This window comes from Leptonotus elevatus, chromosome 4, assembly GCF_054856555.1.
Source record: "Leptonotus elevatus isolate MCC_2025b chromosome 4, RoL_Lele_1.0, whole genome shotgun sequence".
Classification (NCBI taxonomy): domain Eukaryota; kingdom Metazoa; phylum Chordata; class Actinopteri; order Syngnathiformes; family Syngnathidae; genus Leptonotus; species Leptonotus elevatus.
In genome coordinates this window covers 5,910,896-5,935,362 of record NC_141242.1, presented here as the reverse complement: position 1 = coordinate 5,935,362, position 24,467 = coordinate 5,910,896, and the positions used below count along the sequence as shown (strand labels likewise).

Sequence of the window (24,467 nt, the reverse complement as noted above, 5' to 3'; positions counted from 1 at the left end):
CCAAAATGTGTGAGTGTATATACATAGATGAATACTTACCATTTTCTTTCCAAGATAATTCAGTGAGAGCACCTAAAATATCAAGTTAAGGGTCACTGCTCCTATTTAAAAAAATAATAATTTGGAGCCATGATTGTCACAATTTCAGATACATGCAAGTACCCAAGTGGATAAATTATAAAACAATTAACCATGTGGCAATGAATTAAAAAACACAGAAACTAGACATTAAATCTAAAATGTGCATCAATTATCTCACTGGTATTTACGCATTAACAAACCAGCCAAAGGGAATATTATGCAAAAACGATTTTATTTACAAAACAAATGGCACAGTGTGGCTACACATGCACACCCATCCACATACAGTACATGGTTTCCTTCAATAAAATCCTAAACAATTCAAGTCGAACAGCGACGTGACTCTTCTGACAACAAATATTGCCCTAGAAAAACAGTTTTACTTCGATTAAGGCCATTTAAGAGGTTGGATGATATGGAGCCCGTGCCTAAAAGTCTTCGCAGACCACAGTCAATGAAATCCATTCAATTGAAAACTGGAAGACTGTACATAATAAGAATGTGTGGGGGAAATTTCTAACAGAACAAAAATGGGTGACTCCAAATGATCATTTGTCCTTAAACATTTCAACTGGGGGACATACCTGAACGCAAAATTGACTTTTTGTGTGTGGCTAATATTAAGTAATTGGACTATTTGCAACAGTATAGGCAACAAAATTATTTGCGGTAATAAGGTAACAAGCCTCTGCACACTCAATTCCTACTTGTGCCATGTATTTTTCAAAGTGAAAATATACCAAATAATAAAAAAAAAAGGCAGCACTAACATCTCTTTTTAAGAGCGGGATATCAAGTGCAATCGAGTAGTTGGTCTTATGAGCATTTTTGAACTCAAACTTGCTGCATCTGACTTCTAAATTCCCTGCCCATTTTCCTCAGGTTTTTGGTTTGAACTTTGAAAAGAACACATACAGAACGTCTTTTCAACTATGTCAGAAGGTAGGTGGAGTTTGACTCAGTGGTAGGAACGGCAATAAAAGCCGTTAACAGCAAAGCAATTAGCCAGCTAGTTTGCTTGCTGCAATAGAAGTCTTTCTCTGAGGCAGGTCCTGAGGCGTTGGGATGTGACCACCAGTGATCTCGGATTTCTCCGACAGGGCTGATGGTGACTGCTTATTCTTCATTTTGGCCTTGGCCATGTTGTAGTCGCCAGAATCAAAATACTTGGGCTGGGTGAACAAAAACAAGATCTTTCCATCTTGATTAAATGAGATCAGGTTTTAATCCTGATACCTACCCCTTTCTGAAGTCTTTTTCTCAGGAAATCAGATCCCCCGGGTTTGGCTCCAATATTGGCGTACCTGGCCTTTAATTTGGCCTCTTCTGCTTTCTCTGGACTAACGACCTTATCATCCATTTCCTGTCGAAACGACGTACAATTGTCAAGTAAAAAGTCCACAAATGATTAACTTTAAAAACGACAATTCTGACAAGTGGCTGCATTTGTTTCGTAAGAGAATGTGAATACATTGCCACGAGGAAATCCATTTTGCAAAACATATTCAACGTGCAGCGTTTGCGTTCACGTTCGTAACAATAATGGAAATAATGTAGGATTAACAAGCGTGTTACATCACAGTGGCGAGGTTTCCACGTTTACGATAAAAACGGTTGACATTTAAGTGAATGTACTAACTTGGCGATAGCGTCTCTTTGGCTGCACTAGCCGACAGAAGCTAAAGGCTAACTAGCCTCGTGCTAACCACCAGCCTTTGACCAGATTTATTACGCTAGCCATGTTCATTTTAAGATTTTCTTCCCCCCAAAAAAGGAGACAATTTACCTGTTCTTCCAACGTCCTCGTTCCTTCTGCCTCATCGGACGACATACTGCTCGTCTTTCAGGCGTTGCCTGCCGTTTAAAACCCTGCTGTCCGACCAGAAGGAGGATGAAATGTCCCTTCCCTAGCAGCAGTTAGAGCATTAGCGTTTTTATATTTGTGCTCTGGAGCCTGCTGACTTTGCAAGGTTAGTCAATCGATCCCAGAGACGCCAATGACCCGCGTGCACCCTAATCGACACCTTTTTATCTCGTTTAGACCTTAGAACCGGTACAATATTCTGAAACATTATTTATGAGCTTAATTTCTTCAAGATAGTCACAAAAATAATTTTCGAACGCCAAATATATTTTAACGGCGTCTGGGTCAATTTTGGGCTGCTTGAGTAAAAAAAAAAAAAATTATTTGAATTGGCTGTAGTTTAAATTAATTAACTTAATTTCAAGAATTAACTGCTAATTAAAGTAATTTAATCTTTGTTAAAAGTTGTGGAGGGGTTTTCTGAATTTTTGTTTGATTTTCACAAACACGATGACGAACGCCATCTTTTATGATATATCAAAAATAAAAAGAATACTGTTTTAGTGTATATAACAGTACTGCCTCATCTAAGTTGTAGTATAAAGAGAACAGGCCTACTAAAAAATGTATGGGCGGGGTAATTTTTGGATTCAGTAACATAAAAATACTCCAGAACCACCGCAATTTTCTTAGCACCAAAATGTGTGTTGAGCAGTTTTGATAAATCTGCATGCCTCTGGCTAACACATTTGTGATTTGCCTTTAGAAAGATGCTCAGTTGTAGTACTGCATCCTTAATTACTTACTACTCAAAAAATAGTTGAGTTTGGGGTGAAATTTCAGAATGAACCTAAAATGTACCATGACCTTTGGAGGTGAACTTAATTTGACCTCAAAACGTTTGAAAGCACATGTCCAGCTGTTCAATGTTTCAGTACTTTTTGCGCAACTTACCGTTCTCTAAACAAGGTGAATGGCGGGGGGCTCTCGAGGACCGAAATTGAGCATCTTTGCTCTTAACTCAGATGCTACTTTCCTGTTGATCAATTGTTTGGTGTCATCTTGGTCTGACAGATGTGAAAATGTGAACATCATGGCCATAACTTTTTAAATACAGATTAAAATACAAAAGAAACAGCAGCAGCGCTTTTTTTAATGGTGAAAAGTGTTTATTCTGTCGTTTGTCTCTTTTGCAGTAATGTAATACACTGTTATGTAAAGGGATAGAATGAACACACATAAGAAGCCTCCACATAGGTCTTAAGTAGAGCAATGCAACCAGCCAGTGTACAGCACTTAAAACTGAAAGTTTAAACCGCAAAGTCCGCCATAAAGCAATCATTTTGTAGATGTTGCTTCCCAAACAGGAGAGTCCACTGAAAAGTGAGTCAAAATAATTTGTTGTCACACAAAATGAACATATTTAAATATCCCCATCTCCCATGTCTGCATCCTCTTGTAATTTCTGCAACATTTTTTCTTCCATTTGTTTGGGTTTTCCTGTAAAAAAAAGAAAAGTTGCCTCCATTTTACAACATGTAACACGTTCAAGTGTTAGTCAATCTAGATGTTAAAAAAAAAAAACAGCTTTCAAGACCACGTATGAAAACGTACCTGCGTGTGGAGCTTTGATGAGGTGAATATTCTTCTTCACTTCTTTGATGGCCTCTTCCTTCTCCAATTCTTTGCCCTTCTTTAGTCTGCAACGTGGAGACAAAACACAATGCTATCCAAATCTACCACATTCGCGCAAAATAGTCGGATAAAAAAAGTACATAAGACTGTAAGAAGACAGCAACGTCTGACATTGAAAGAAGCGCCCACCTGTTCATGATAAATCTTGCCTGCCGTTTCAGTTTTATTTCTTCCACCTTCTTCATTGCTCCCACTGCAAAAGTGACACAATTGTCAATTTGAGCAAACAAATGGCAAAAGACAATGTTGCTAAATGATTTTTTTTGTAAACATGATCAATTTTCTTGCTTTTGTTTCGACAACCAAAAGTACATCTGTGCCATCCGACAAAAAAAGCCGTATTAAAAATAAAAGCTATTATTTTGACAACTGTCATTAGATTGTAGAAAATAATTTATTAACTCATTCACCGGAGGAAAAAAAAAAGAAAAAGAAAAAAATAATTAGAACTATTTCTATTAGTTTAACTTTTTTTCCCACTTGTTAACAAAAGTATGAAAACCTAGATTGTTTTATTGTACAGATATAAAATTTGTGATTAATCGTAAGTTAACTAGTGAAGTCATGCGATTAATTACGAATACAATTTTGTATCTTTTCTTTTCGTTTATAGTGTCAGGCGATTAATTTTTTTTATTGTAAATTATTGCATGACTTCAATAGTTAACTCATGATTAATCACAAATGTTACATCTGTTCTAAATGTACAATCATTTTTTTCCCTAGGTTTTCATACTCTTGTTAACAAAAGTGGAAAAACATTTAAACTAATATAAATAGTTCAAATTAATTTTTGACGTCTCTAGCCGTCAATGGCAGTGAATGAGTTAAGCTTGATATAAGTACAGATGGTCAATTCCCCCCACACACATTGGTAACAGGTACTTTAGTCATATGTGAATGTGACATAATTTATTTCAAAAACAATTTGTACCATACCTGTCTTATCCCACATCTCCCGGTCATATTTAACAGGTATATTTCTGCGTTTCTCGAACTCCAGAGCGTTATCCTGAAAGACGCATAATTAATGATGAAAGAATCGTGCTACACTTGCACAGTATATCTTCCAATATCTTTAAACTCACCACTGTCAATTCCTTTCCAGCTGCCTTTCGGAATGCTTTGGTCCATCTGGTCTTTCTGGGGTTACGCTTCTTCTTGAAATTCTTATGGCATTTTGATCTGCAGAATCTGAATGACTACAATTGTGTGGAGGAAAAAACAGTCAAGAAAAAATGTGCACAATAACACTTTTTAAAACGAGCATAAATATCCAAGTGAAATTTTTTTTTTCCCACATTGACAGTTTTTCCTATACTAGTAATACAGGTGTAAATTAAGAATAGGCTATTGGATTTCGGTCTAAATTTCAAGTATTAACCTTTAGGGGGCGCACTAGTCCATCATTTAAGGAGCATACGATAGTCAAATGATTGGGCCCCAGCACAACGTCGACTAATCAAAATGGCCCAGTAGTAAGAGTAAACGTTGACCGTTCACCAAAACACCCCGGTAAGAATGTTAGAGTCCATCTCCTCGGCGTCCGTCTTCGTTATTATTATTTTTTAACTCTGCTGCTGCACAATTTACCGAATTTACTGTCGTCCTAATCCCACGTGAGCACGTTAGACTCGCGTTAGCATTAGCCCACCACACGGCGTCCCAAGACAAAGTTCGAACGCCAAAATGATTTAACTATTGACGAACAAAAATGTTTCATACCTTGCAGTCATTTCGTACAAACATAACTCCATGTCCTGGGTACACCGGACCCGAACAGAAATAACACTTTTCGATGCGCATTTTCACAGCAGAAGTGCTGCGTGCTACGCGTGACAACAACAAGACAGAACACTCCCTTCTCCTTCCGCTTTGGGGATAACTGCAAGTGTTGATTTCAAAGTTTACTGCCCCCTGCTGGACAAATGCCTAAATACTGGACAAGCATAGGCTGTAATACAGAAAAGAGAAGCCTTTTTATTTTATTTTATCTGTATTGTTTCCTGTTTCCCAAAAAAATTCATAAAAAATACAGCAGATAATTGAAATACGTTTTGATAATATAAACACGTTGTGCCTCTGCCATATACTATCTAGTCTATTATGTTTGCATATTTTTTTAAAGAGCCTCTCGAGAAAAAAGGCCTGTTGCAGAATTATCAGTTTGACTGATTTTTATATTTATATGTATATGTGAGTAAAATTATGTTTTTATTATGACTGTTTACTATTGTAAACATAATTTCCAAATTCCTACACAAATATTTTAATTGTGTAGTTTATTTTTAGAAAATAAGCTAAGGTCAAATCCCCCCCAAAATGTGAGTTTTTATTTTTTTTATTCCTTTAAATACCCCCACCCCACCGCCATTTGTGTATATAATACAACAATCTATTTCCAGTCAATCACAGGGCACATTCACACTTCCAATCACACCTAGACAGATAGATGTGCTAATAGTGCTACTGTCTATAATACTATATGCAAAACACTAAAACAGTGTTACCATGAATAATATCAAACCAAAAGGAACACTATGAATAATGCATTTGAGTAAATGTTCTCTTGCTCAATATCATGAATTTAACTTTACAGGAGCTACTCTCACACAGTTACAAACTTACTCAAGCAGACAGTGAAGCCACAAGATGTTTTTCCAAGAACAAATTTTATTTATCATTTGCGATAATCTTGAGAGTATCAAAAAGTCGGTTGCAACATTCCAACCCATAAAATACTTTGTTTTGTTGCACTCTTTTGGTTAAAATGAGTATTTTGGTATTCAAAAGCATGGAAATTAGAGAAAACATAAGTTAAATTAACAGTCAAGACTACTCACTAAATCAATATTTGGCACCTGAGTTAAATCAGCAAATTTATCTGCGGCATTCATGTCAACATTTGCAATTATTAATGAAGAACACAGAAAAACTTGGAGAAATGCCACACTGAAACTAGCACATTCAACAATCATCTAAATGTAACATTTAGACCTAATTCTTCTGAAATTGAAATCTGAGCAGTTTTGAGATCTCAAGTAAAAAAAAAAACATAGTAAAATGCCTTTCTACTCATCAAAATCGAATGGAAATTATAGCACATTTAAATTCAAATTGTGTCAAATCAACCCAAAGAAAATCACTAAATTCGAGACTTAAAGCTTCTTTGGTTAAGATAATTTGTATTACAAAGATATAAAAATTGATTATGTTGCTCTTCACACACACTGGGCTTCCATTTTGATAGTCAGAATCCTTCATTGTCACACATGGACAGCAAATATCATGGAGGCATTGTTAACAATTCCCCATACATCACAAAGTTGAGGGGATGTTGGGGAACGTCATTGTTAGATGATGTGCGCCCAACAGGAAAAATACCGTCAAGACACACTGACTGGATCAACCAATTTGTGTCCACCTCATCTTGCCAAGGATCAACTGAATGAAAAGCCACACACACCCGTGTGAGGAAGCAGACAACTCTTTGGATAATAGCATCGGCGTCACCGCTGCACTTAGCAATGGTCTGAAAGGCAAACGGAACACAAGTCACGGGGGACTTGCGCTAAAGCTTTCACCAGACTAAACTTTACATCGAGAAAAGCATTCAAACCAGCATTCAGAGGGAAATGTACATCAATGGCACGTAACAGTATTTTTGGCAAAGACACCCTTCATGTACATCTACCCTATTTTTGGTTGCCCATTATTACAAACTCTTTGGGTACAAATGTTCCTCTCTTTGGATCAAGTATGCAAGGCCGTTCCAGTATTAAGGCCGTGTTAAAGCTTTGAGTTCAGTGCACTGCAAATGTCCAACATCTCATACAACCTGAATAGTTTGACACTAATGCACTTGTTTTTTTTTGTTTTCTATACCACAACACAAAAGGTTGAAAGAAAAGACAAGCAATGGTAAACAAAAGCTCTTTCAACCTCAAAAATATGAAGGACTCCAACAGAAGCAACAAAAGTGGTTTCACACATTGTATGAGCGGGAAAAGGAGGTAGTCATGGAGAGACAAAAACTGAGGTAGACAATTAACTCATTCACTGCCATTGACGACTATAGACGTCCAAAATTCATGTGAACTATTTATATTAGTTAAACTTTTTTTTTTCATTTCATTTTTTATGAAAACCTAGAATTTTTTTTAGAACAGATATAAAATTTGTGATTAATCGTGGTAAAATATTGAAGTCATGCGATTAATTACGATTAAAAATTTTAATCGTCTGACGCCACCTTTTTTTAAATTAGGGGCATCAGACAATTAAATGTTTTAATTGTAATTAATCACATGACTTCACTAGTTAACTAACGATTAATCACACATTTTATATCTGTTCTAAAATTACAATAAAAAACTCTAGGTTTTCATACCCTTGTTAGAAAAAGTGGGGAAAAATGTCGTCAGGTAATTAATTTAAAAAAAAAAGATAATTAATCGCATGACTTCAATAGTTAACTCATGATTAATCACAAATTTTATTTTAAATTTTCTCTTTTTGACAAAAGTGGGAAAAAATGGTAAACTAATAGAAATAGTTCAAATGAATTTTGTATGTCTATAGCCGTCAATGGCAGTGAATGAGTTAAAGAGGAGAACCCTTCCCCCCCAAAAAATATTGTCAATATGTTCTATGTAGCCCCACTACTCTAAATATGGTATTCTGGTTAACATTGCGTTAGTGGAATATGAGTTAAGCAGCAAAATCCAGCAGTTTTTTTTTTACCAGTATCAGAAGGCGGCCACAGTTGGTCAGGGCTAAGGCAACAACCAATCACAGCTCACCTGTTTTCTGAAGCTGAGCTGTGATTGGTTGTTACCTGAGATCTGAGCAACTGTGATGTCATTTTCACTCGACAGCTAGTGGCAAAATGGCCGCCTTCTGATACTGATAAAAACTGCTGGATTTTGCTGCATAACTCATATTGGACAAATGTTTAGACTGGTGAGGTCACATATGACATATTATTGTCAAGAAATGTTTAAGGTTGACTTCCCCTTTAAACTCCAGAAAAACAAATTAAATATGACCAAATGTATCACAGCACATTCTTTAAAACATTCATCATGGGTGAGCTTTGGTTTAGGACAGACGATGCCACAAAGACCAACAGGTAGAATGCAAAAAAAAAGAAAAAGGAAACGAAATGTTGTAACCAACATTCATACAAAATCCTGAGGTAGATCTGAAGAAAACGCTCATTTCCTCCTTCACAGCAGCTGACTTCCTGTTCCTTTGTGCCACAGGAAATAACCAGAGGGCTCAAACCAGGAAACAAACGAGGTAGAAATGGTCATTCTTGGGGTCGGGTGATAAACGGAGTGCTAGCTGCCGTCCGAGGCGCAGCGTGGCCGAGCGGCGTCCGGCGCTGAGAGACGGTAGAAAACGCATTTCTCGTTTTCCACTTGGAAAGATGGCTTCGGCTCGGCGATAGCTGCATTATCCGCTGACCCAAAAGATTCGGATCTGGAGCTTTGGCTGGTGGACGGATTGCTCATCTCTTCATTGCTTTCCTCGTTGGAGTAGTGTCCGGAGTCTCCCGTCTCTTGGCTGCTCTCACTGCTTTGAGAGCTCTCGGTGTGAAAGGGTCCAAAGATGATCTCCCGGGACGATGGAGGCAGAGGCGCAGCGCCTAAATGCTCCTCATAGCGCAGAACAGTTTTGCCAGCTTCATACAAGCGGCCGCACTCCTCAACCTTCAGACAAGGACAAATATATATCAATTTAAAAACTTATTTTTTTAAAAGTCAACCCCAAAAAGAGTTCTTGACAATAATGTGTTCTATGCAGTCTAAATACAATATTCTGGTTAATATTGCGTTAGTGGAATATGCATTAAGCAGCAAATTCCAGCATTTTTTTAAATCAATACACTGATCTGAATATATGACTGGATAGCCGATAGGCCAAGACTTTTGAAGCCGCGAGGCCGCCATATTGCTCCTCCCAAGAAACGTTTCTCAGCATACGATCCTATACATTCACAGTATCGAAATTGGAAAACATTTGAAGCAGTACTTAGTAGAAACATAAACGAGAGGACTTCAGAAATTTTATATAACTCGCCTTAAATACATATATAATTTATATGCTTAATGATGTTTACAGGAGGAAACTTTCTATATTTTTTTTATTAAAGAATTGTAACTGTAATTCAACAAAAGATGCACATACCGTCCACTTGTTAATTATTATTATTATTATTTTTTACTTGTTAAAAAATAGTGACTACCCCGTCACAAGCCCCCCACCCCCGCCCCTACACTAACTGCCTATGAGCTGTATACGTCTAATCTGTACGTATACTGTATAGTTTATACAGTAGTCTGCTCGCGAGATGGGAGGAGCAAGATGGCTGCCCTGGCGTGTATGGGCTATCAAGTCATATGTTCAGATCAGCGTATCAGTATCAGAAGGCGGCCATTTTGCCACTTGCTGTCGAGTGAAAATGACATCACAGTTGCTCAAGTAACAACCAATCACAGCTCAGCTTCAGAAAACAGGTGAGCTGTGATGTCATCTTCAGTCGACAGCAAGTGGCAAAATGGCTGACCCTGAGATTGATACACATATTAATCAGAATGTCACGTTTAGACTAGTGAGGTTAAAGTTGACTGAAGAAGAAAAATGACTAATGATTATGAATGTGAGTATGTTGTCAGACTACTTACATCAATCTCAGTTGGTGTGCTGACATCTCTATTGAAGAGAAGCCACCGCTTGGTTTGATTTTTGCTCATGACCGGACTTGCACTATTTATCGCCATATTAGATCCACCCTGAAACACGTGAAAGTGCATTAGAATTGTGCTTTTTAAATAACACCACCTTTTTGATGCTTTTTTTCAGTCTTTCATCTCACTTTGGCATCTACGAGGTTGGTACTCATCATGGGTACGAGGGCTTCGGTGTTTTCTACATGGCGCTCGTGAGGCAAAGACAACACTTCACCAGGCGGCACAGCAACAATCTTGTGGCTGGATGATTTTCTGGAGAGAAAAAAAAGCCAGTTAATGATAAGAGAAAGTAACCATTTTGTAACTTAACAGTGACATTGATGAGTACCTTGGTATTCCTTTACTGATGAGTATCAAGGCACACATTACAATACAAGCCAAGGCGATGCTCACTCCAACAATGATCCCTGTCATAGATCGCTGGTCGATGTGGTACAGACCATCAGAGAAGACTGAAAAATAAACAAGACAGTCATTTATGATTGAAGGTGAAGAATAGAGGTAAGGGTTACGTATAGCCCAGGGGTCAGCAACCTTTGCTGTCAAAAGAGCCATATTAGGCCAAATAAATAACAAAAAAATCTGTCTGGAGCCGCAAAACATTTGAACATTGTGATGACCGAAACAGTGTGTTAGTGGTATTTAGTCTAACGTACTGAGGTCCCAAGAGCTAATAGAGCTGCACCATAACAGAAAAAATATGCAGCATCAAATACTTTGAAATTCATTTTCTTCTACTTTTTGTCTTCCATTTTTGTGTATATTTTTTAATACTTCATTTGTTATACATTTTTAGACTTTTCTGCCAAATTTTTCAAATGTTGGGAAATTTTACGGACATGGTAATTTTCTGCCTCTCTTCTTTCTTTTTAGGACATTTTATGACAAATTTTTGACATTATTTCTGCCTTATTTGCTATAAATTTTCTGACATTTTGGGAATTTTGTGGACATTTTATGGTAATTATTACTTCTTATTTTTTGACTTTTTATAGTTACTTTTTGCACATTTTATTTTCTGTCTTTTTTATTCAATTCTCTGACATATTTGGCAATTTCATGCATATTTGATTGTAATTTTCTTTCTTCTTTTTTTTTTTTTTACATTTTATGATCACTTTTTTGACATTTTTAGGTAATTTTTAAATGTTCTACCGTTTGTCTCCCTTTTTTCAGACAACTTATGGACTCTGACATTTTTAAATTTTTTAATTTCATCGTGAATTAATTTAAACAATATTTTATCTGAGAAATTAATTAATTAATTTTTTTTAGAGCGCTACAGGGAGCCACAGGGGAGGGACTAAAGAGCTACATGTGACTTCAGAGCCGCAGGTTGCAGACCCCTGGTATAACAGTATCGTATAACAGTATAATACTGCATGATACAGTGTCACACACAATTGTAGCTGAAGTGGTGTTTTATGATAATTTTCAGATATTAGAGTAATACAATTTATTTAAGTTTTTTTTTTAATCGATATATTTCAAATTATCAAAAGTGAGACCTTGAATATGAACCTAAGAAAGAAGGAGTAGTTTTTACTCTAACTATAGGTTAATTACAAACAAGTCATATCAAATCAGCTGCTTCTATAACGTACCATCACATGATCCTCACCTGCAGTGTGCTGAAAACTATCCGAGTGCCAGGGCTTCTTGTTGCGTTGGACATTCCCACGTTTCATAGCCAGCTCGACAACGTCTGAGAAAGGCCCGTCTCCCACCTGGTTGGAGGCAGAAATCTTCACCAGGTAGACATTCCCTGGTTCAAGCTTCTCCAGAAGAGCCATTGTATGGCTTCCTGTTAAAGGTACAAGAGGGATACATTCAGAATGGTCATATAATACAAAAAAAGAAAGAGCTGAGGGAGGATGTTAATGAAAACGCACCAGTGATAGTGTGGTGAAGCGCACAAGCATTACATGTAGCAGCATGTCAATTTTTTTTAAAAATATATATATATATATAAAACAATATTACTGAATACTACTGTATGCAAAAAATTGTAATGCAATGCTCACCCTCTCTTTGAATTATTTGCCAGCGTCCAGCAAACCAGGATGCTTGGGAAGCGTAGAGTATGGTGTAATGTGTCACCACCACGTTGGGCTCTGTGGGCTCCTTCCAGGATACCAACGCCGTGTCGTCCTCGATCAAAGTTAGTCTCACTCCTGTAGGTGGTCGTCTGGGGGCTGCGGACAAAGTCATAACGAACAATTACATATATAGGGCTGGTAAAAAAAAGAGAGAAAAAAGAAAAAAAAGTCGACATAAGTTGACTTTAAAAATAGGTCGACTAAAATGTTCTACCTCGAAGCGCCGCCGGAACCATATTTCGGCCGTCCATATGAGACAGGAACAGGAAGTTATTGACCTCATGTAGCTAACAGCTAGCTCTACCGTTGTTTACTCATGGGATGCTATTAAAAGTATTGTATCAAAGTGACCTTCAAGAGATTATTAAATGTGTAATGTTATGATGATGTATGCGTGAACTAGGTAGTTAGTGTTTGTTTACCTTAAGTGGCAATCGCTAGCGTTAATCGCGATTGGTAACCGTTTAGCATAGGCTAATACCCTTATTTACTCATGGAATAATGTTAGAGCATCGTCTGTAAGTGACTTTTAAGACACTATAAAATGTGTAACGTAGATATAATGTCTGTGTGAACTAAATGGTAGTTAGTGTTTGTTTACCTTAAGTGGTCATCACTAGCACGCTCATGTTAATCATGATTGCTGATTATTTAGCATAGGCTATTTTTGTTAGTGTTTAAATGCATAAGATATAGAAGATAATAAATTATGAGTACTTGTGTTCATTCAATTCAATTTACGTCAAACCTTTATGGATTAACAAAAAAAAAAATAATAATTGAGGGTGCGATTATTTGATAGAATAATCTCTAAAATAATCAATTTTAAAAAGATTAGATAGTGACAGTGCTACAACATATACATAAAGAAAAAAAAACAATTGAGGAAATATATTTATTAAGGTTTCTGTGTTTGTAAATGCACATTAAAAAAAAAACGCAGTCTACAGTGAATTTGGCTGACAAATTGATCACCTGCTGGTTGTGTGCGACGGTAAACCACATGGCTCCAAGGACTCGACAGCTGATCCACATGAAGGCGTACCACAAACTCATAGCGAGTGTTTGGATCTAAATTTTGCACTGTCACATTCTCTTTGGTACTGTGGAAAATAAACATTTTTACCCAAATGCAGTACATAGCATAACGAAATGCACAAAAACGTATAGTTGATCTGTTCCTGTAAAAGAAAAACATTTTGGAATGCTAGCTTACGTTTGGAGGTAGCGGACGGCAGAGGCATTGTGCATGCCCGCAACCGCGTAGCGAACAGTGTAGCTGACGGCCTTCCCAGAAGGGAAAGTAGGACGGTTCCAACGTAAAGACACTTCAGAGGAATTGCTGGCCAAGACAGTCACGTGATCCGGAGATGGAGGGGTGGCTGCCATTTGGTCCCGAGCAGCTGTATATGGCCAAAGAAATAACGTGAGCACCAACGTAAACAAGTGAGATTTCAAAGCAGAAATGTACTCACAGACACATCCAGGGGTACTGACGGCTCGGTCTGTCTCATAGCCATCTCCAGCTTGGCTAAAAGCCAGGATTTTGATGCGGTATCTTCGCCTAGGATCTGGAAGATGTTACATATTTTACTTTAGCTTCATTAACATAGCAAAAGTGGAGGCACTATAAAGAAGGTAAACAGAAAAATACAACACAAGGGCGTGAAGTGTGGCCATCCCCCCTCATGTATGGACAATGCAACATATATATATATATATATATATATATATATATATATATATATATATATATATATATATATATATATATACATACACACAAGAGCATGAGAAAGATCAACCAGCCCCTTAAAATATATTTATATGATCAATAATTAAACTTTCCTACAAATCCATCCATTATCGGAACCATTTATCCTACCAAGACTCCCAATTACTCCAGTCTGCTTTGGAATTAAAAGGACAAACTCTCAGACATCAAAAAGATCAAAGTCTTTGACATGAACTTACACAATTTGTGTTTTAACCTAAATGGCTACCGTTGCCTGGGCTCCTAAATCAGAACCTTTTAAAGCGTGTTAAGATTAGTTTTATGCCTTCCAGTGTGAGAGGTCATCTTATGGGTATTGACCATGGAAGGCGGGTGTCCAGGTCTGCCGTGGGGGCTGGGCCGCAGGGCAGCCTTCAGCTGCTGGGAGCCGAGGCTCATGGGACCGGGTGGGGGTTTGACTTGGGTCAGCGGGTCAGGCCAAGATAGAACAGACGGAATCTGGGTGCAGGACTCTAGGATAGGAGAGGGGCCCCTTTTTGTTTGCCCTCTCACACTCTTCCTCCCGTCCTTGTTGTAAACTGCAATTTGGAGCAAGCATAGCTCAAGAATTGTGCACAACAGTTAAAATTCTAGTCTAGTTTAAATTGAATACGTTTTATTATACATTTTTATTTTAATGATAAATTAAATAATAATAACTAATTAAAATGATTATTTATTATATTTGTACATATTATATATTAGAAATATTATTAAAATAATAATTTTAACTATAAATAATTGAATGTCAGTGTTTAAAGTAAAAAAGGGGAACCAAAAAAATTTGGTGATTCACAGAAAGCTGAACTATATTTTAATCAGTATGACTCAGCTGCTTCATATTGATTATTGGAGGGTTTTGTTTTTTTACATGGACAGCACAGACAAGCAGTGGGGGCAGGGTACTAATCCAAGACTCCTGTCTCATGGCTAAAGGTCAGCGGTCCTGTCCAGTTCTGACCAATCCCAAAAGTCTGTTGCATGTGTGTCGCAGTCCAGCTAAAAGGGGGAGGCGGCCAAAATCTGGCAAGGCAGGTCTGGCCCTGAACACAACAATAGCCGGGGGGTAATTATGAAAGTCGCTGGATGGGAAACGGTGGCTGGAGGGACATCTGGACACTGACCTCTAACCTGGGAGCCTGATCCCACTCAATACTGCAAGCAAACTAAGAGAGGTCATCTCACATTGATCTGTGTCGAGGTTGCAAATGCAAATGCTGCACCCAATGACCCAGCGGTTGAATAAAGCACACAACAGACGTATGCTAATGCTATCATCAGCCTCGCGGTCCGCTCTTACCAAGGCCGCTGATGGTGTAGGTGTACGTCTGAGCCTGCAGCTGGATGACGGGCTGTTCTGGTTGGCTTTCCTCGTGGTAACGCAGGCGATAGCCAAGGACCGCCTCTGTCTCTGGAACGGTTTGCCAGCGCGCCTCAATGGAAGTGCAGTTAAGCGGCTCAAGTTGAAGAATAGGCGCTGAGGGCACTGAAAGGGCACAGAGAGAGAAGCCATGGTTCACTTTTGGAACATCACAAAGAATACTAAAGCTTTGAAGCGTTTCAGGTGTAACTGAGATGCTGTTAAATAAACGTGAGAGAAAAGTGGCTTCAAGTAACTATAGCTCATCAACACAAACTTATATCGGCCATATTGGGGAAAAACAAGCTGGACAGAAGACACCAGGATGTGAAAAGAGGCTATTTTCCCCCACCGACACAGACGCCCGAGGGCCCCTTTTTATGACCCGTGACTGAGGCCGCGCTTGCATCATTGACAGCGGAGGGCAAAGGTTCCTGAGTAACCAACACAAAAGCTACAGAACAATGCTACAAGAACAAACTCTACACAGAAGATAGCCTTGAAGGAGGATCCAGAAATGGGATTGTTGGAAACTTGGGATTGCAAGAAAACTATTACGTGATAACTAAACATCATATAAAAGCATTGACAGAACTTTTAACTGAATTTATTATTCAAGCAGGAGTATCCAAGTATCTTTCTGCAACTTTGTGTGAATTGTTTGAGGAAGGCCCTTTATGGTTCCGTTTCAGTAAAAATGTGCTTAGATGAGTTTGGCGTGTAAAGAAATTACTTATTGTAATTATTAGTAGTCAAGGATGCCGATAACTGATTCATTTTCACTAAAAGGAAAAATATTGGCACTAAAATTTGAAAAAATAGAAACTCCAGCTCTACATTTTGGGGATTTTTTTTTTAGCATATGTTTATTGAGTAACTCTTAGGATTCGTAAAATATTGCAGTTAAAAAAAAATTGTAGTCAATAGAAATCTTTGTTTTAAAAATCTAACAAAACGTATTTAAGTTAAATAAAAACTTAGGTAAATAGCTCCCTATTGTTTTCTAAAGTAAATAGATTTCCAAAATGTCAAAATATCTCAAGTATTCAAATTTTACTTATCTTAGTTTTAATTTCAAACAAAAACAGAAGTTGCAGAGAGTTCCCAGGGTCAGCAGCATCACTGAAAATGTAAATAATGAGTTCCCTGAAGATAACACTTTTTTTTTTTTATGGATCTATTATCGGCCGTATGATTCTTCAAAACGGCCGATGCCGATATTCGTCAAAATGCTGAATACCGGTGCCCATAATCGGTCTATCCCTGTCAAACACCTTTTAGATGACGTAGAAAAGAGATTGTGAGCGTCTCCAAAATAAGCCACCTTCTAACCTCACAAATGCTCTTCTGGATGAAGCTCTTAGATCTATCCAACAGGTGCATAATCAAACACTTATTCACCTTTGCGACTGGATGTCTTCGGTGTGCGGTGGGATGTCCACGCCGAGGGCTCGCACCAACCCATGCGCGTGGCTGCAGCCATGCGCAGCAGGTAGATGGCGTCTGGCTGGAGGCCCTCCAGGAGATACTCGGTGCTATTCTGAGGCAGCTCCACAGAGATGACGGTGTTGTCCGCGGCGGTGCGGTAGGACAGCCTGTACGCCGACACCCGACCGCGGCTCACTTTGGACGGAAGCTGCTGCCAGCTCACCTGGATGTCTGTTGAGTTGTGGCTCGTCAAACGTAGTTCTGGGGTACGCAGAGGCACTGGAAAATAGTACGTATAAGAATGAACACATTGATTATTATTTAGTATTTTCTACTAATACTCAATGTACTTCAGAAGAGTAAACTAAACTAGCAATGGTAAATGACAAAATCCCCCCCCACCCCCCCACCCCCGTTCCCACTCTGAAGTTGCTGTGTACACACAAGATTTACATTCACCTTAACTAAACTGTCAGAGTGATTTATTGCAAGGAATGCTGCGAGTCTCAAAGCTTACCATCCTCCAGGGTGTGTTGACTGACTTGATCAGACATACGACTGGCTCCCATTGGCATGTAAGCCACGATGTAGAAGCTGTAATTCCTGGCCGGCTCAAGGTCATCGATAATGTAACTGGTTGTGTCGTTGCCAATCACAACTTGGTATTCCTCGTTGTTCAGACCTGACAGTGGGTCAGAGAGCACGTTAGGTTTGTCAATTGCAAAAATGGAAACACTAAATGTGATTATTTTTTAATGTCTCTGTCTCAACATGATTCTTTTCGCAAACTATCACAGAAATCATAATATTTTTACATCATACTTATTATTGTTAATCAGTGTTTCTGATGACGATTCCCTTTGATGTAGCTATTCATAACAACTCAGTATGATGCCGCACAGTTAACAGTTGACAATGTGTTATATGTGACCTCACTAGTCTAAACATGACATTCTGATTAATATTAAATTTGTGGAATATGAGTTATGAAGCACAATCCAGCTGTTTTTGTCCATCTTAGGGGTGGCCATTTTGCCACTTGGTGTCGACTGAAGATGACATCACAGTTGCTCAGGCAACGGCCAATCACAGCTCACCTGTTTTCTGAAGCTGAGTTGTGATTGGTTGTTACCTGACACATGAGCAATTGTGATGTAATCTTCAGCCAACAGCAAGTGGCAAAATGGCCGCCTTCAGATATTGATAAAAAACTGCTGGATTTTGCTGCTTAACTCATATTCCACCAATGCAATATTAACCAAAATACCGTATTTAGACTAGTGGGGCTGCAGAGAACACATTATTGTCAAGAATTTTTTGGGGTTGACTTCACCTTTAAGTAAAAACTTGCCAAGGACAGCAAATCACAAAAGACACTAATCAATTTAATAATTTTCTCACCCAGAGAAACACATATCTTTACATTCTTTATCTTCAATTATTATAATTTTTTTATTGTATTTTTTATTATTATTTTATTTTAATATTCTTCTTTATTTTATATCACTAAATAACCTTCAATCCAATTCTTCATTTTTACATTCTTGATCTCACCTTCGGCCTTCATGTAATGGATGGAGTAGGCGATGACTCTTTCCGCATTGTAGAGCGGCCTCTCCCACGCCAGCAAAATGGCCGAACTTGAGATGGTCTCGGCGTGGATGTTCCTCGGAGCGCTGGGCCTGTCCTCTGACATAACCACAATGAGGCGAGCCAAAGACAGCACAGAACCCGGTTCACTCTCGGCTATGCACTGATAGATGGCGTCGTCCTCGGGGATGATTTGGGTAATCACCAATTTACTGTGGAGAAAAAAAACAACGCAATCAATACAAGGCATGAATCCCTTCGGCCAATTTGTGTAATAAATCTGTTTTTAATACCTGTTGTACATCTTAATTCGTCCATTTAGATGAACCTCTTCACCGTTCTTTAGCCAGCTAATGCGGGGCGGTGGGACTCCTTCGGCTTGGCAAATAAACCGGGCAGTGCCGGCTCTTGGACGGGTTTGGCTCTCGGGCCTCTCAACAATAGATGGTGGCACTGAAACACAGCGGTTTACAAGAAATACAGTAAGTAAGTCTCGCAAATACCTCACATGTTATTCTAAACAGCGAGTCAAATCACAATATTGTTATTAATTGAGTGTACCTTGGACAGTGAGGTTGGCAGCAGCTATGGTGTAATTGCGGGTTCCAGGGGTGGTGGCTCTGCAGAGGTAGACTCCACTGTGCTTCGAATTGACGTCTGTTATAACCAGGTTCCCATTGCCCAACACTTTGGCTTTGTACACATCGATGGGTTTACTATCGGCGCGGCTCCAGGAGATGATGGGCCAGGGGTTTCCGGTGGCTAAGCACTCTAGCACCACGGTTTGGCGGAGAGAAACTGTCATGTTCTGAGGTCCGGCTATGATTTTGGGCCTCTGGCGGGTTTTAGCGCCCACACCTTTAATAAAAGAAGGAACGTTTTTGTTTTTAAACAAATTCACCAAGTTACACCAGTGAATGATTAAAACCAAGTTAAGTGTCACCTTGACTGACTGTCAGCTTTGCCTCTCGACTCTTCTGTCGACTTCCGATGTTAGTTGCAACACATCGATACTGCCCGGCATCCTTCAGTTGTACATTGTGGATCTGAAGAACTCCATTGGGCAAAACGGTGATTCTGCACACAGAAGGGTCAAACTAGGGTCAAACGAGGTGTGAAAGAAGAGACTGTAGTATATTGTTATTTATGTCTAATGGCCAAATACTCCAATACGTTTCCATGTAGCACGGTTGTGTGTGTATTAAAATGGCGCAAGGCTAATTTGAAGGTACCTGTCTGTTTGTAGCGGCAATGTGCTTTGGTTAAACTCCCAGGTGATGGTGGCAGGAGGTCTGGATGTTACTGCACACGAAAATCGGGCCACCGAGCCCACAGTCACCTCCATAGGTAACGGGTGTGACAAAAACTCTGAAATACCTGAAAAGAAATAGAAAACACAAATCAAAGGAAGAAATGGCTGAAAACATTTGTATAAGGCAGAACATGCAGAGCGCTGACTTTGATGGAGAATAATTGCTTTGAAGAGAGAAACTAATTTATATGAGATCCTGGAACTACTAGGTATCATGATTTTGCTTTTGTGCAGATAAACTCTTGACTTAATATGCTGGTCAGGATCAATTGAAGAATGACACCGACTGGCAGATACTTTGTTATTAGGGGTGTTAAAAAAAAATCGTTTCGGCAACATATCGCGATATTACCGTGCACAATTCTCGTATCGTATTCAATATGCGGCCAAATCGATTTTTGCTTTTAAACCAAGAGTGCCATCTAGAGGAGTCAAAAAATATCACAGGTGCTTCATAAAGCCTCATTTGTCTGTCTGTCTGGTTAGCTATTTAGCTAGCTAGCTAGCTGGCCCATTTAAACCAAGAGTGCCATCTAGAGGGGTCAAATAGTATCACAAGTGTTTCATGAAGCTTTATTTGTCTATCACTACTGATAAGTATTTTCAAAATTTAAAAATAAATAAAAATCGCAATAATCGACTTATAGATTCATATCATGATTAATCTGTATCTAATCGAATCGTGACCTATGAATCGTGAGACGGATCGAATCGCCAGGTACGAGGCAATTCACACACCTATTTGTTATGTATTAAAACTGATCATCAAAAGTTGAATCATTGATAACTCCTTAGTTGACCGACGACGTAATATGAATCAAGTATTTTAAGTATGCAAAATATTTCCTTTAAAGTGGAAGTCAACCTTAAACATTTCTTGACAATATAATGTTATATGTGACCTCACTAGTCTAAACATGACATTCTGATTAATATTATATTTTTGGAATATGAGTTATGAAGTAAAATCCAGCCATTTGTATCCATCTCATTTGCTGTCAACTGAAGAGGCAACGACCAATCAGAGCTCACCTGTTTTCTGAAGCTGCGCTGTGATTGGTTGCAACGTTGATGTCATCTTCAATCGACAGGAAGTGGCAAAATGGCCGCTCCCTGCGATGGACGGCCGGATTTTGCTGCTTAACTCATATTTCACAAATGTAATATTAACCAGAATACCATATTTAGAGTAGTGGGGCTGCATACAACATATTATTGTCAAAAAAAAAAAAGACATGCTAGGATTGGGCAAATGTTTCATTGTGTGTGGTCAATGCACTCCATGTGAGTTACTTCCTTAATGTCTCACAAAACTCTAAATCTGCGTTCATGTGAAGGGTCCTCTTCAAAATATAACCAATGACCTTCACTCATTATGGTGATAACTCTAACCCTTCCCCCTGCACACACAAGAAACAAGTCAATATCATGTTAAAGAAAATCAATACCCCATTCTCCCCAATGTAAGTCCACATTGAAATCACGATCTTCGGGAACACCAAATGAAAGAGGAACCCTCTAATTTACAAACGAATCTCATCTATCATGCACAAAGAATGACAAGCCTATTAAGACATATATGTGACAAATCACCATGACATATCTGGACAGTGTGTATTTCTTACCTATTGGTAAGAGCTAGCGTACTTGATTACACAACCTCAGGATTAAAACAACTTTGGCCTTGGATGAAAAGTTGTGTTCCAAATATGTTGTTGAATCTCAATGCGAATTGAGTCGAAACCGAACGGGGCCCATGCTAACATGGCCCATGCTAACATGGCCCACGCTAAGGAGCAAATCAATGTCTAGGTCAAACAGCACAAAGATTTCCCTTTAGAGGTCAAAGCTAAATTCAACCCCATGTCTGTTGAATCTTATGTTTCTTATCGCATCTGATATCAATTGGTAGACCACAACAACATGTACTTTGTTTTAGGTGGATATTTTAACATTCTGGCAGCCTATGTTCTATCAGGAATGAGAATGAAAATGAAAATGTTGATCTGCTCAGAAGACTCCTAGCATAAAGCCTCCCTGGATGGTTTTAGAAGGCCATAATCACTCACTGTGGTGTATTAGGCATGTTCATTCACAAGAGAAAGTGTCCCACATTCAACAAAAGGCCTCTGCCTGACAGGGCAACACAGGGGTCGATGCAGTGAAAGGGTTTGTGTCCTGGGAGCCGACACAGCAGGCCGGCCCAGTCGCAGCAGCCCTGTGACATCACAAAGCCCTTCTCTGCTGACCTCTGAACCCCAGGACCTCTGGACAGAAGGCAAGCAGCAATGGGGGGGGGGCCCATCCTCCAACTCCATGCCCACAGATGACCAAAACCTTTAACCCCTCCTCTCACAAAAGACTGGACGCTGGACTAAACTTGGACTTTTGGGGGGGCTTTGTGTGGTATTTTTTTTTCTTTTCTAATTTTCTTGAATAGACAATAACCATAAACAAATCAGCATAGTAAATGCCATACACCAGTACTTGCAATTAGTTCACATTCATATAAATCTTTTAATTGCGCTCATAATTTGAGCTGTGATAAAAAAAAAAAAAATGTAGCCCTATACCTTCCTGTCCTCACTGTCTGTGTCATTATCAGTATATTTAAGCTATCCATGTTGGTTTCCATGACAGTCGTTAGGGATATTCCTCCTCAGACCAATGAACAACACGCATGGTAGATCAGGCCCATTGAACAGGCACAGCTGTCCTGTCCACTGATATGTCGACAAACAAATGTGCTCAAAACCTAGTCTTTTCTTCTGGGGTGGTCAGGGGTACTCCAAACAAAGCCTAAAAGGCAAACGGCCTTTCAGAGATTCCTCTGTGTAGCGGACCATTCAGCAATTACACAGTGCTGTAGCCAGTGGGGACAATGCCATGCCACTGAGCAAACGAAAGCCAAGGTTATTTAATTTCATTTATTTTTTGGTTTGTCATCAGACTTTGGACTCCATCTATGTTTTATAAAAAAAAATAAAAAAAATAGACTGACACCTATAACTTCAAGTATATCTTATTCTGACCAACTCTGGCTTGGAAATTTTTGACTTTGAGAAAGAAAAGGGGAGGGATACAGAATTTGCCATCCAGATGTGTGCATGATGACACCGTAAACTGAATATTACCTCAAATTATTCTGAGTGCAGGTTTTAAGAGGCCGCTACTTACTTGCGATAGTCAGACGTGATCTTTGGCTAAGTATGGCTCCAAATTTGTTCTTGGAGAGGCACTGGTAGAATCCTTCGTCCGACTCCTCCTTGGTATGCTTTATCTTTGGTATGTACAAGGAGCCATTTGGTAAAAGCTGGATGTGCTCACTTCCTGCCAAGTGAACGCCATTTTTCAGCCACTTGATAGTGACTGGAGGCTGCCCGTGAGCCTGGCAGTCCAAGACAGCAGGGTCCTTTGGTAGAACGGTCACATCACTAGGCTCTGTGATGAATGACAACTCGCTGAAACATAAAACACCTGGAGAAGAAGAATGCAGCATTTCATTGTAGAATTCCCAACAGTAGTAGAAGGTGGGTTGAGTATGGAATAAATAAAGTGCATCAAATCTACAGATTGGACGATCAAGTCATCACCTTACATCACGAAACTACACAACAAACTGAAACCAAATGGATGGCATGTATCATGTCCAAAAAGGCCAGAAAATGGCTCATATGGTATCACAGATAACTTAAATGTAAACACTAAGATAATGCACAACAGAAGATTGCCATAATGATGTCCCAGTCTGTTCCCAGTTTGAAAATCTAGCACATAAATATCTTATTATGCGTTATCAAAAACAAAGGACAACATGAGCAATGCCTTAGGACTAAAAACAAACAAACAAAAACATTTGGGGGGTTAGAACTGGAGTGGATACAAATCTAAAGAACTTCTGATGCTGGAAAAACATTTTTTTTTAATTCTATGCAACACGGTCATAAACAAACAGCAAATTATTTCAGCTTGCTCGCATTCAAAAGCACAAGTAACGCAACTCGAGTCGACAAGGATGGACACAACATTGCCTTCCGTGCGCACACGAGCTACAAGACACTTACTTGGTGAATGCAGAAAGAAAACCGAAAACAGCAACACTTTCATCTTAAACTTCGCCATTTATCCACAGTGCAGTCTCATTTCCCCCTGAATGCGAACCTCCGCAATCCTGCGTGCAGCTTGGAGGTCCCCCAGTCACGAATGCTCGCAGCAGAGCAACTCCAGCAGTACTGGGGTGCAAGGGGGGATGGGGGGTTTGCAAGGGGGGGGGGGGGGGGGGCCACCCTCGCGCTTACTCTAGTCACGCATGTGCAGACGACTTGGGTCAGAAAATCAAATAATCCAGGTAGCGACATTACACATAGGTATTGAGCGTGTCTACAAAGAGCTGTTTCTGATGTTTTGCCCCTTTTACAGTCAACCAGAACATTACAAACACCTCTCACTCGAGTTTTATACCACTCCAAACAACAGTGGTAATCATAAGATATTGAAAAAAGTAATTGAATAATTACTGACATATAGTTTTCAACGAGATCGGTGTTTGTCCGCCATGTTGGAGGTCAA

At 39.1% G+C, this 24,467-nt stretch overlaps 3 protein-coding genes across 3 annotated transcripts; all 3 read right to left on the bottom strand.

Moving 5' to 3' along the window:
- Positions 1–294: 294 nt before the first annotated feature.
- LOC147175222 (cAMP-regulated phosphoprotein 19-like) lies at positions 295–2,061 on the bottom strand. The gene is made up of 3 exons (XM_086074830.1): positions 1,868–2,061; positions 1,322–1,444; positions 295–1,253 (listed from the first exon to the last, which is right to left on the bottom strand). Exons 1-3 carry the CDS (start codon positions 1,910–1,912, stop codon positions 1,083–1,085), a joined length of 339 nt encoding a protein of 112 aa, XP_085930956.1. The 5' UTR covers positions 1,913–2,061; the 3' UTR covers positions 295–1,082.
- Positions 2,062–3,032: 971 nt separating this feature from the next.
- rsl24d1 (ribosomal L24 domain containing 1) lies at positions 3,033–5,449 on the bottom strand. Its single transcript, XM_086073769.1, has 6 exons — positions 5,306–5,449; positions 4,669–4,782; positions 4,520–4,592; positions 3,710–3,773; positions 3,500–3,585; positions 3,033–3,385 (listed from the first exon to the last, which is right to left on the bottom strand). Exons 1-6 carry the CDS (start codon positions 5,384–5,386, stop codon positions 3,309–3,311), a joined length of 495 nt encoding a protein of 164 aa, XP_085929895.1. The 5' UTR covers positions 5,387–5,449; the 3' UTR covers positions 3,033–3,308.
- A 3,020-nt stretch (positions 5,450–8,469) lies between these two features.
- LOC147175220 (protogenin B-like) lies at positions 8,470–24,091 on the bottom strand. The gene is made up of 19 exons (XM_086073635.1): positions 23,963–24,091; positions 23,076–23,375; positions 19,819–19,963; positions 19,530–19,663; positions 19,148–19,444; positions 18,880–19,039; positions 18,551–18,798; positions 17,514–17,678; positions 16,970–17,275; positions 15,509–15,694; positions 13,910–14,005; positions 13,651–13,837; positions 13,410–13,537; positions 12,360–12,530; positions 11,957–12,139; positions 10,664–10,787; positions 10,461–10,587; positions 10,270–10,377; positions 8,470–9,294 (listed from the first exon to the last, which is right to left on the bottom strand). The coding sequence occupies exons 1-19, from the start codon at positions 24,018–24,020 to the stop codon at positions 8,923–8,925; spliced, it is 3,495 nt and encodes a 1,164-aa protein (XP_085929761.1). The 5' UTR covers positions 24,021–24,091; the 3' UTR covers positions 8,470–8,922.
- Between the last annotated feature and the right edge of the window lie 376 nt (positions 24,092–24,467).

Coding starts and splice junctions, on each gene's coding strand:
- LOC147175220 (XM_086073635.1), bottom strand. CDS start 24,020: ATGGCGAAGTTTAAGATGAAAGTGTTGCTGTTTTCGGTTTTCTTTCTG. Junction 19,445..19,529: donor AAAGCTGACAGTCAGTCAAG/GTGACACTTAAC, acceptor CTTTTATTAAAG/GTGTGGGCGCTAAAACCCGC. Junction 10,588..10,663: donor ATCAGTAAAGGAATACCAAG/GTACTCATCAAT, acceptor TTTTCTCTCCAG/AAAATCATCCAGCCACAAGA.
- LOC147175222 (XM_086074830.1), bottom strand. CDS start 1,912: ATGTCGTCCGATGAGGCAGAAGGAACGAGGACGTTGGAAGAACAG. Junction 1,445..1,867: donor CGAGGACGTTGGAAGAACAG/GTAAATTGTCTC, acceptor TCGTTTCGACAG/GAAATGGATGATAAGGTCGT. Junction 1,254..1,321: donor GAAAAAGACTTCAGAAAGGG/GTAGGTATCAGG, acceptor TTGTTCACCCAG/CCCAAGTATTTTGATTCTGG.
- rsl24d1 (XM_086073769.1), bottom strand. CDS start 5,386: ATGCGCATCGAAAAGTGTTATTTCTGTTCGGGTCCGGTGTACCCAGGA. Junction 4,783..5,305: donor TTGTACGAAATGACTGCAAG/GTATGAAACATT, acceptor ACACAATTGTAG/TCATTCAGATTCTGCAGATC. Junction 3,774..4,519: donor GGAGATGTGGGATAAGACAG/GTATGGTACAAA, acceptor TCACTTTTGCAG/TGGGAGCAATGAAGAAGGTG.